The 10,696-nt window shown below is 69.7% G+C and overlaps 1 protein-coding gene across 1 annotated transcript; it reads left to right on the top strand.

The window, feature by feature from the left end:
• The first annotated feature begins 2,952 nt into the window (after positions 1–2,952).
• Positions 2,953–9,752, top strand: SARM1 (sterile alpha and TIR motif containing 1). The gene is made up of 9 exons (XM_044430534.1): positions 2,953–3,404; positions 6,077–6,695; positions 7,099–7,311; positions 7,469–7,560; positions 7,664–7,899; positions 8,247–8,352; positions 8,972–9,161; positions 9,359–9,480; positions 9,623–9,752. Exons 1-9 carry the CDS (start codon positions 2,953–2,955, stop codon positions 9,750–9,752), a joined length of 2,160 nt encoding a protein of 719 aa, XP_044286469.1.
• Positions 9,753–10,696: the final 944 nt, after the last annotated feature.

Below are 10,696 nucleotides of genomic sequence, written 5' to 3'. Positions count from 1 at the left end.
GCGCAGGGCAGGGGCGCTGAATCCAAGGCCTCTGGAGGGCGCCAGGTTGTGGACGGAGGCGGAAAAGTGGCTGACGACCGGCAGCCCTCCCTGGGGGGGAACCGGCGGCCAGTCCTGCTCTGGGACTTTCTGGGGCACCCGGGGAGGGGGCACGTGCCGCTCCCCTCAACGAGAGCCAGGCCGGGCCAGGAAGCCTACCGGCCTGGCATCCTCGGGGCAAGGGAAGCTGGACTCCTCTTGCGTCAGAATCCGTGCCTGTCCTGGGCCATCTTGGACGGCTGTCAAGTTTGTTCCGGCCAAAGTTTTTGAGTTCCCCCTGCCAGGATAAACCGGGAACCAGGCAGCTGCTTTCCGCAGCAGAACGCAACTGGAAGCGACGGCCGGGACCCCCACCACAGGGATGTCGCCCCCCACCCCTAGCTGGAGGCTGGAGCCCAAACGGCCTTCCGAGGATCTGGCTTGCCCCCCAGGAACCTCACGCCAAATGGCAGACGGTTTAGGGCAGAGACCCCGCAGGACTCAGGCCAGGCAGCCGGTCCGGCCTACGCTGGACTGTGGGGTGCTGCAATTAGACACCGGGCCAAAGCACTCTGCACGTCCTCAGAGGCCAGGGCCTAAGAGACTGTGAGTCCCCATGCTCCAAAGCCGAAGCCCCGAGGTGGGTGGCTTGAGGCTGTCTCCCCCTGAGAAAAGCCCTGGGTGCTCCAGGCCGGCCTGGAGCCAGAGTGAGGAGTCGCAACCCCACAGAGATGTGGGGAAACCAAACACGGGGAGGGGGGAGGGGGAGGAGCCGCTTTCTGGGAAGAGCGAGGGATGGCGTCACCGTCCACACGCTCCCCCAGCCGGCTCTGCAAACACGCCGGTGGAATTCGCTCCCTGAATTTTGGCTCTGGCTCCCGCTCTGTCACTGATTAATTGGGATGTCGATTGCCCCTCGCCGCCTGCCCCCACCCCTCGGACGCCTACAGGGGCAAAGAGCAAACATACAAGCCCTCCCCCCCGCCTGTGCTTGGCACGGGTCACGGCCGCGACCAGGCTCGGCCTGGCAAGGGACCGTGCCCACCGTCCGTTTCTAGAAGGGGCCGGGGAAAGCCCTCCCTGGAGCAGGCCGGGCTTGCAATGAGAGCAGAGACGCAGCATCCCGCTGTGGCCGCGTTGCAGAGAGGCACGGGGTCTCAGCAGAGGAAAGAGGCCGCCCACTGTGGCCGCGAGAACAGGCGGCGATTCCCGGCCTCGTTCGTCCAAGGCGTGGCGTGGCGGCTGCTCCCAGCCAGCGAGGGGAGATGCTGGGCTGCTTCCGTGCCCCCGTCCAGCCCCCACCCAATGCGGGCCTCGCAGACGGAGGCCCCGCAGGCCTCTGCCCAGAGACCTCCAGCAAAAGGGGCCCATGCGCCCTGCCGGGCCTCTTCCGGTCGCCGCGATGGGGTTGGGGTTGACCTGCAGCCCCTCTGCAACCAGGCGGTCTCTTCTGGGAGCACCTCATCCAGCTTAGGAAATTCCCTGTCCGACTGCTTTGGGGCCCCGAGGCTCGGCGAGGGCAGGAAAGGGGAGGGCAGCCAGGGCCCTCCGTGGACGAGCTCCCGGCACGGTGCGGGGCCTGGCCTGGCCTGGGCCTGGGCCAGAGTCGAGTGGCCGCAAGCGCAACTCTTCCCTAATCGGCGACGCCGAGCCCAGGAATCCACTTAAGGGCTTGGGCCAAATCCGCTGCCGGCGCTCATCCGCTCTCCTGGCCTGCCGGCACCCCACCCCCTCCCGCCTGTGGCTCAAGGGCTCGGCCGCCCGGGCCCGCCACCCTGGGCCCGGGGGGCCCACACCCCAGGGAGAGCGGCGGGGCTGCCCCACACGGAATGCTCCCCGGCACACGGTGGTGCCCTCATGCCCGGGGCTCTTGCCCCAGAGGTCCAGAGTCGCTCTCCAGCACTGCCAGGTGGCCCGCGGGCCGGGCAGAAGCCCTGTGCCCCAGCCACGCATCCCGCCTCACTGCCGCCTCGTGGCTCCCTCGCCCCGCAGGCACCGAGAGGACGCGTGCCGGACCCTCCACCCCGCGCCCAGGCGGCGCCCGGCCCCTGAGGCCACGTGGAGCCCACCCCGGCACAGCCATTGCTTCCAGGGCTGAACGGCCCCCGCTCCGCTCTCAGCGCCCTGCATGAGAGGCGGCAGGACCCCCACAGGGGCCTGTGCCTTGCCTCCCTCCGGGGAAGGCCGGACCCCCCACTTTCTGCCTGTAACCCCCCCAGGTTTAATTCTCATGCTTTGATGCCTTTTTTCTCTGCAGGGGGGAAACACCAAGGAAGAAAGACGGAGCGCTTCCCCCTGCAGCCAGGCCCACGGCGCCGGCAGCAGGTCCGGGGCGACTGTTACAAATCCGCCCGAAGGCAGTGAGAGCAAGAAAGAAAGTTCTTTGGCACGTTCCAGAACCGTCCCTGCCAGCAGCACCTCGCTTCCCCCTAGGGTCAGGCGCCAGTTCCACCCCCCCGCCCGCCTTGCGCCCCCCACCGGGCGCGTTTGCGTAAGTCCAGACCCAGCGCAAGAACACGACGTGCCGCGGTGCTTCAGCCTGCGCAGGACGCCCAGCGGCATCATCATCCGGCAGCCCAGGGCCGGGATGCAGTTGCCGTGGCAACAGGCCCTCCTTTCGGGGAGGCGGCTGGGAGGGCTGACATCACCGTGGGGCGGGGAGGGGCGGGGGCGATGGGAGGCGCAGGATGGCTTTGTTGTCCCGCTGCCCAAGTGGCCAGGCCCTGGGCTGGCACCGGCCCGGCACTGCAGGCGCTGGTACCCAGAGCGCATCCTCGCCCGCCAGCCGCTCCTCCGCCCGCCCGGCTCCGCCTCGCCCTCCATCCTCCCCGCTCTTCGCTCGCGCCCGCCCTCCCTCCCTCCCTCCGGCTGCCGGCATCCCCCTCGTCCTGGGGCAGAGGCCGCTCTGAGCCCCCGCCCCTCCCCGAGCCCCCCATGGTGCTCGCCCTCCTGGTGGCCACGTACAGGCTCTGCCGCTTGGCCATGTCGGGCGTGGAGGCGCTGGCGGGGCTGCTGCCCGGCCACGGGGGCCACGAGGGCTGGTGGCCGGAGGGCCTGGAGGTCCCCGAGGAGCTCTCCCCCGGCCTGGCCGCCGGCATCCATGCCGCCCTGAGCAGGATCCTGCCCACCCTGCACCGGGCCCTCTCCGCTGCCAAGCAGGCGGCCAGCCCCGAGGAGAGCCGGGCGGGCCTGGCCGAGATCCTGGCGCTGGTGGAGGAGGCGTGGGCCCTGCCGGCTGTGGGCAGGGAGGTGGCCAAGGGGCTGTGCGACGCCCTGCGCCTGGAGGGGGGGCTGGACCTGCTGCTGTCCCAGCTCCAGGCGGCCGATCGCGACACCAAGGGCCAGGCGGCCCAGCTGCTGGAGCAGATCCTGGTGGCGGAGAACAGGTGAGCCGGCGGGGTGGGGTGGGGTGGGGTGGGGCGGGGGGCCGAGGCCCATGCGTCAGGCCAGCCTCCCCCAGGCTGCTCCGGACTGCAGCCCCGTCACCCCCAGCCAGCCAGCACGGGGCTGCTGTCCTTCGGGCGCGCTGCTCGACAGCTGGCAAACCGACTGGATTGGGCAGGCTGCCTCCTGCCCGTCTTTTCCTGCCCCCCACGGGAACGTGAGTGGGGTGTGTGCCGGCCTCCCCAGGGGCAGCTAACGCGCCCCCCATGCACACCCCTGTGCTTGCTAATTGTGTTAGGCAAAGATCATGGAGCTGCTTCTCCCAGAAGAAGGGGCCACCCGGCCCCGGTGAACTTGGGGACCTCTCAGCACTGTGCACGCCACTGCTGGGACCCACGAGCCCCCCGGGCCGCCCAGCACTGGGACCCATGAGCCCCCCCGGGCCGCCTGCAGACGCTGCTGGCAAGGCTGGGGGAGCGCCTGTCTAGAGCCAGCCTGTGCGGCTGGGGCTGGGCACGGCTCGGTGCAAGGGGGTCCCGCGTGCTCCCGACTGACTCCAGCCCCTCCGGCCCCGCTCTGAGGTCCAGAGCACCTGCAGTTCTCCCCCCTCACCAGCAAGAAACACACCCACGTCATTATGCAGGCCCAGTGGAGGCCTGGCCACTGAGATAGGGCCCTCCCCTTAAAAAACGAGGCAAGTTTCTAGTTCTCAAGGATCGAAACAGGAGCCCAGGAAGCAACGTTGCACCAGGTCTGATGGCCCATCAGTCTGGGTGCTGCTGCAGCTCTCCAGGGTCTCGGGTGAGGAAGGGGCTTTCCTCAGCCCGGGCACAAGACAATCAAGGACTGCACGGGCTCCTCTGGGCGGTGAGGCCCAGCCCACGAGGACACCCCCCCGGTGGGACTGCCCCGGTGGCCACCCGTCCTGTGGGGAGTTCTCACCTCACCCCCCTGTTCCTCCCTCCCTCCCTTCATATATGTGAGTGGAGCCAAACCCTCCGTTCAGTTGTGTGGCGCTGGAACGGGGGAGCAGCTGAAGGGGGCGCCTCATGAGCGGAAGCACGAGGCCTTCCTCACAAATACCCGAGGCAGCCAAATAGCCAGATGGTGCCACGGTGGGGCAGGACAGTGGGGCAGAGCGAGGCGGGCTGCCGCCCCACGGAGAGGGCCCAGGCCAGGCAGGCTCCCCAGGGCCTGGCGGAGCGGCTAAAGTGGAAAGCGCATCAGGCCGCCACCATCCCGGGCAAGCAAGGAGGCGGCTCCGCTGGCGAGGTTCGCAGGCCGGCAGGAGGGACCGACCGTGGGCATGTGCCCCCCGGCAGCATCCCAGGCGGGCAGCAGCGTGTTCTGTTCCAGGAACAGCCTGTCCCGCCGCAGCCCGTCGCCAGCACCCTTGGCGATGCGCACAGCCCCACGGAGGCCCAGGCGCCCGCCAAGTCTCCAGGGGAGCACGGGGGGCCCGGCCCGGCCCCGTCTGTGCCAGGCCAGCCGATCAGCCTGCCGGGCCCTCCGGGATGTGGCTGCCTCCCAGGGACCGGCAGAGCATTCCCAGAGGAGAGCTGGGCGCCCTTCCCAGCAGCCCGTCTCCCGCGAGGGGGCAGGAGGCGCGGCTTGGACAAGGACTGGTTTGGTCCGGAGCCCAGGACCGAGTGCAGGAGGCAGAGGGGTGCCGAAGCAGAGATCCGGGGTGCTCCGGCCCGCGTTTCCTGCACAGAGGGGGCCCCACGCCACAGCACCCTGGTTTGCCCACGGTGCGAGGGCCGTCTCTCGGAGTGGGCAGCCAGGCGGGGGGGGCGGGCTGGGTCGCCACAGAGGCGTCATCCCCGTGGCAGCTGCCGAACGTGGAGCAAGGTCAGCGGAGAGAGACCACGGGGCTTCCAGCGCAGGGTTGCCTCACCGCTTCCTGGAAAAGCGAGCCGGGCTGGGCCGGCCCTCCCGTCGGAGGGGTGCTCCCTCGTGCTGCCGTGTCAAGGCTGCCACACTGGCCCGAGGGGCCTGGCACTTCCCCGGCGGGGGCTCAAGCCCCCTCGGGTGCCAGCGGCCTCCTCGGCCTGCTCCTGCTCCCGACGCTGGGCTGGGCTGGGCTGGGTGGTTCTCGGCCCCTGGATGTCCAGGCAGCCCAAGAGGGGAACGGTGTTGTCCCTAAACAAGGGCACCTCTCCAATTCACACGCAAATGCAGACACGCAGGTACATGTTTGGAAAGAAGGACTACCATTGAAAGACCACGACACAGTGGAGAAGACCGCCCGGACCACCCTGGCCTGCCGGGTTTGCTGCTGGGGCCCGCCGAGAACTTCTGTGCTTCTCGGTCCAAACATGTACCAAGCACCTCACACTTCAGTCCAGGGCACCGACTGCATATTTTTAAATGATGTTGCATGTTTCCCCCAGGTAAATTTGTGCAAGAAATCACACATCTTGCTCCGAGCGTCCCTGGCCTGGCACGAGAGGGGGCAGCCTCCAGTGCTCCCATTTCGGCTAGCCACTAATTCGGGACCATGCAGGCTGGAATCTGGCCGGACTGAGCGGGGAAGGGCCCCCGTTCGGCCGTGCGGCTGCTGCCAGACGGATGCCCCGGGGCCCGGCTCCCCCCCGGACAGGCAGACGGAGAGCCGGGCTCCGTCTCCGAGGAGGGGCCGGCGGCCGCAGCCCTGACCCGCTCTCCATTGCAGGAACCGCGTGGCTCAGATGGGGCTGGGCGTGGTGCTGAGCCTGGCCCGGGAGCGTGACTGCCTGCCCTTGGCGCGCAGCACGGCAGGCATCCTGGAGCACATGTTCAAGCACTCGGAGGACACCTGCCTGCAGCTGATCTCCGGCGGCGGCCTGGACGCCATCCTCTACTGGTGCCGCAGCAACGACACGCCGCTGCTGCGGCACTGCGCCACGGCCCTGGCCAACTGCGCCATGTACGGCGGGCCGGGCAACCAGCGGCTGATGGCGGAGAAGCGGGCGCCGGAGTGGCTCTTCCCGCTGGCCTTCTCCACAGAGGACGCCCTGGTCCAGTTCCAGGCCTGCCTGGCCGTGGTGGTGCTGGCCAGCAACAAGGAGATCGAGAAGGAGGTGGAGGGCTCGGGGACGCTGGCCCTGGTGGAGCCCTTCCTGGCCGGCCGCAGCCCGGGGCTCTTCGCCCGCACCCTGCTGGGCAGCAGCGACAACAGCCAGGGCCGGACGGCCGACGACCTGCAGTACCTGGTGCCCCTGCTGGACAGCTCCCGCCTGGAGGCCCAGGGCGTGGCCACCTTCTACCTGTGCGTGGAGGCCGCCATCAAGGCCCGGCAGAAGAAGACCGAGGTAGCGGTGGCGGAGCGGGCCGGGCCGGGCCGTCCACCCCCGACCCCCAGTGGCATCCCCACAGCGTCTCCAGGCCCGGCCGATCCCGACCTTGGGGGGACGCCAGGGCTGCCCGTGCAGAGGGTGCAAAAGCCGGGGACGGCTCCAAAGGCCTCACCGGGCACGGCGCCCCCGGGCCTTCGCCCGAGGGGCAGGCGCCGAAAGTGCCCCAAATCGGCAGGGGGGCAGGACCCTCTCAAATCCACAGGTTCTGCCGGGGCCTTTGGCAGTGCCCCGGCAGCGAGCGCTGGGAGATCGCCCCGAATCCGCCCCGCAATGCCCCCCCCCCCGCGCCTTCGGGGCCGCTCCCGAGGCCTCCCGGTGCTGCCCGGCCCGACTCCAGCCCGTTCTGCCCGCCACGCAGATCTTCGCCGAGATCGGGGCCCTCCAGAGCCTGAAGCGCATCGTCTGCTACTCGCCCAACGGCACCACCTCCTCGCTGGCCAAGCAGGCCCTGCGCACGATGGGCGAGGAGGTGCCCCGCCGGCTCCAGCGCTCGGTCCCCACCTGGAAGCCCCCCGAAGTGCAGAAGTGGCTGCGGCAGATCGGCTTTGCCGAGTACTGTCCCCAGTTCCTGGTAGGGCTCGCGAGGGGGCGTGGCGCTTGTGGACGATGGGCGGTGTGGCTTGACGTGCCTGGTGCTGCAGGCCGGGGAAAGGGACGCTCGGGGGCTGGCGAGGGCTGCGGGCCCCCCCCCGGCAGCCCCAGATCCCCGGCACGCCCCCTCTCTGCAGAAAGTCAAGGTGGACGGCGACCTGCTCCTGCGCATGACGCACGAGGACCTGTCGGGCGGCCTGCAGATGCGCTGCAAACTGACCCGCACGCGGTAGGGCCGCCTCGGGAGCAGGGACGCCCTGCGGGGGGGGAGGGAGGGGGAGAGGCGGGGGAACGTGCCCCCCGCCGGCCCTGAGCCCCCCGCCTGCCCGCAGGTTCCTGCGCGAGCTGACGGAGCTGAAGACGTACGCCAGCTACTCCAGCTGCGACCGCAGCAACCTGTCCGACTGGCTGGCCGGCGTGGAGCCTGCCTTCCGCCAGTACACCTACAGCCTGGTCAGCTGCGGCATCGACCGCAACTCCCTGCACCGCGTCACCGAGCAGCAGCTCCTGGAGGACTGCGGCATCCGCGTGGGCTTCCACCGCGCCCGCATCCTCTCCGCGGCCCGCGGTAATTGCGGGGAGGCGGCCGCGGGACGGGACGGGCCGGCCCGGGCGGAGAAAGGGGGGCGCTCGCCTCCACCCCTGTGGGACGGGCGACCCGCCTCCTGGGCCTCCCTCGAGACGGCCATGGTGTGGAGCCAGCAGAGCGCTTTGCTTGAGGACCGGAAACTGGAGGACGAGAAGCTTTCTGGGGGCCACTGGGCCACAGCGGGGAAAACACGGGCAGGCGGAGGCGCCCCCAACGCGGCTCCCCGGTGGCTTCCCTCTCCCCGCCGCAATGCCCCGTCTCGTGCTTCCGAAAAGAGTCGGCCACGCGGGCCAGCCCGCCGCTCTGCCCTCCTGTCCCCTCCGCAGAGATGCTCCACTCCCCCTTGCCCTGCAGCAGCGGCGGGAAAGGCGCTTCCAACGGGACGGACGTGTTCATCAGCTACCGGAGGAGCACCGGCTCGCAGCTGGCCAGGTGGGGGACCGCCCTGCGGACCCCGGGGGACGGGTGGCGCTCCCTCCCTCCCTCCCTCCGCGAAGGCATTCCGACGTCCCACCCTGCATGCCAGAAACGGGGGCCTTCCACGATAGGCGGCCGGCTCCGTGGGGCAGCCCTCCAGGTATCCGCCTGGGGGCGACTTGCCGGCCACAACCGGGGCCCGCAGCCATGCCCTGACAGGTGGCACCCACGTGATGCAAGCCAGCCGGGAGGGACCTGTGGAACTCCCTGCAAGGGGGGGATCCCACCCCCACTTGCTCTTCCTCAGCCTGCCGGCCGCCAGAAGGCATGAGCTGCACTTCCCATCAGCCCCAGCCGGCCCGAATTCGCCAGATCGCATATGCCAGCTTATCGATCCAAACAAGCTCCGCTTAGCCCTGAAAGTAGCACGGCACAGACAGAATACTCTTAGCACTGATAGAATACTCTTAGTGTGCCTTACAAGCACTTTTCCTTGGGTGCTGGTGCAACAGCCCTGCAGGGTAGGCCGAGTGCAGCAGCGGGGAGCGTGTGCTTTGAGTGGGCACGGCCGACAGCGCCCTGGCCCGCTCCCCAATTTGGCGCCCCCGGGGGCTAAGCACGCTCCCTTCCGCAGCCTGCTCAAAGTCCACCTGCAGCTGCACGGCTTCAGCGTCTTCCTGGACGTGGAGAAACTGGAGGCCGGCAAGTTCGAGGACAAGATCACGCAGAGCGTGACGGGTGCCCAGAACTTCGTGCTGGTGCTGAGCCGCCAGGCCCTGGACCGCTGCATGGGGGACACCGAATGCAAGGACTGGGTGCACAAGGTGGGGTGCCAGGCGGCGGGGGCGCCGCCGGGGGCCCTCGCAGGCTGATCGGCCTCCTCGGCGGGGGGAGGCAGCCCACGGGCTTCTGCAGCGGGAGCGAGGCACGCCTGCCCCGTCCCCGGGGCCGCAGAGGGGGGCGAGGGGGGCCCGGCCTCCCTCCCGAGAGCCCCCCGGCCTCACGCCACGCGTCCCCGCAGGAAATCGCCCTGGCTCTGCGCTGTGGGAAGAACATCATCCCGGTGACGGACCACTTCGACTGGCCTGACCAGGCCCAGCTCCCGGAAGACATGCGGGCCGTGCTGAAGTTCAACGGGATCCGGTGAGCGGCACTCTGCGTCTCGGCCAGGCGGGAGCCCCGTGCGGTGGGCGGAGGCAGCCCGGGCTCCGTACGGCACCGGGGCGGGGGGCGCACCCCTCCCCAGCCAGGCGCCGCTCAGCCGCATGGGTCCCTCTGCTCACAGATGGTCCCACGAGTACCAGGAGGCGACAATCGAGAAGCTCATCCGGTTCCTGCAGGGCCGCTCGTCCCGGGACTCCTCCACCGGCTCCGAGAACAGCCTGGAGTGCGGCCCCCCGCTCGGGCAGACCTAGGCCGGCGGGAGGTGGGGCTGGGCGGCGGGACGGGCGGCCGGTCCCCAGGCCCCTCCCTGCTCCATCCGAAGACGGAGGCCTCACGCGCATCGCCGACCCCGAGGGGCTGGGCTCGCCCCTGCTTGCCCACCAGCGGCCCCACTGGCGCCCCGGCCTGGGCATCGCCCAGGAGCCCCCGGAGGAAACGGGGCCCTCCCCCCCGACCCCAAGCTCCTTCCCCTCTAGTGCCTGAGCCCTGTGGCAAAGCCCCGCGGGGCACGTACCTGCGCCCAGGGTCGCAGCTGCAAGTATTTCCTGCCTCTCAGTTGCTGCTATTTCCTTCCCGAGAAAGGCTCCCGCACCCAGCCGGCCGATTCCGTGGCAGAGCAACACGAAGCGCTTGTGGCAGTGCAGAGGAGGGACCGGCCTGCCCCCCCGCCAGGCTTGCCCAGTGCAGCGGGGGCTCGGGTGGGCCCCAGGAGGGGCTTGCTCTGGCCGGCAGAGCAGCACACATGCGGGCTGGTTCAGAGGCGGCCGAAAGCATGGAGGGTCAAGGCTCTGTCCGGCCGGTGGCATGCGGGCTCAGCGGCTCCAGCGCGCCCAGGACTTGCGTGCCTCCCCGAATCGGATGCTGCGGAGGGCAGGAAGAGCGTTTGTGCCCGCTTTTGAGTTTCCCAGGGGGCCGAAAAGCGCGACCGACGGAGGGCCCCGTTCCCGAGGCCAGGCCAAGCGATGGGGCCCTGCCCCGCGTGGGTTTTCCATCAGTGCCCAGTGGCTGTGACTACTAAAAGGCGGCTGCCACACCAGAAAGTACCAGAGGAAAAACAGAAATAAACCTGCAAACGTCGTACTGTCTCTGCACACCTGCGGCACATCCACACGCACGATTCGGTTTGCGGCTCCCCAGAAAAGCTCCCGGGGGGTTGGGAGAGGCTGTGGTGCCCCCGGGACTGGCCAGCTCCGGA

The sequence above is a fragment of the Varanus komodoensis genome, unplaced genomic scaffold (assembly GCF_004798865.1).
Source record: "Varanus komodoensis strain SLA01 unplaced genomic scaffold, ASM479886v1 scaffold20_3, whole genome shotgun sequence".
NCBI lineage: Eukaryota > Metazoa > Chordata > Lepidosauria > Squamata > Varanidae > Varanus > Varanus komodoensis.
The sequence above is the reverse complement of the archived record's forward strand: the minus strand, read 5'-3'. Positions and strand labels throughout refer to the sequence as shown.

What these genes read in the sequence shown, in the direction of transcription:
- SARM1 (XM_044430534.1), top strand. Translation starts at nt 2,953, where the DNA reads ATGGTGCTCGCCCTCCTGGTGGCCACGTACAGGCTCTGCCGCTTGGCC. An exon ending in CATCCTCTCCGCGGCCCGCG is followed by an intron (nt 7,900 to 8,246) that starts GTAATTGCGGGG and finishes TCCCCTCCGCAG; the next exon opens with AGATGCTCCACTCCCCCTTG. An exon ending in ACCGGCTCGCAGCTGGCCAG is followed by an intron (nt 8,353 to 8,971) that starts GTGGGGGACCGC and finishes TCCCTTCCGCAG; the next exon opens with CCTGCTCAAAGTCCACCTGC.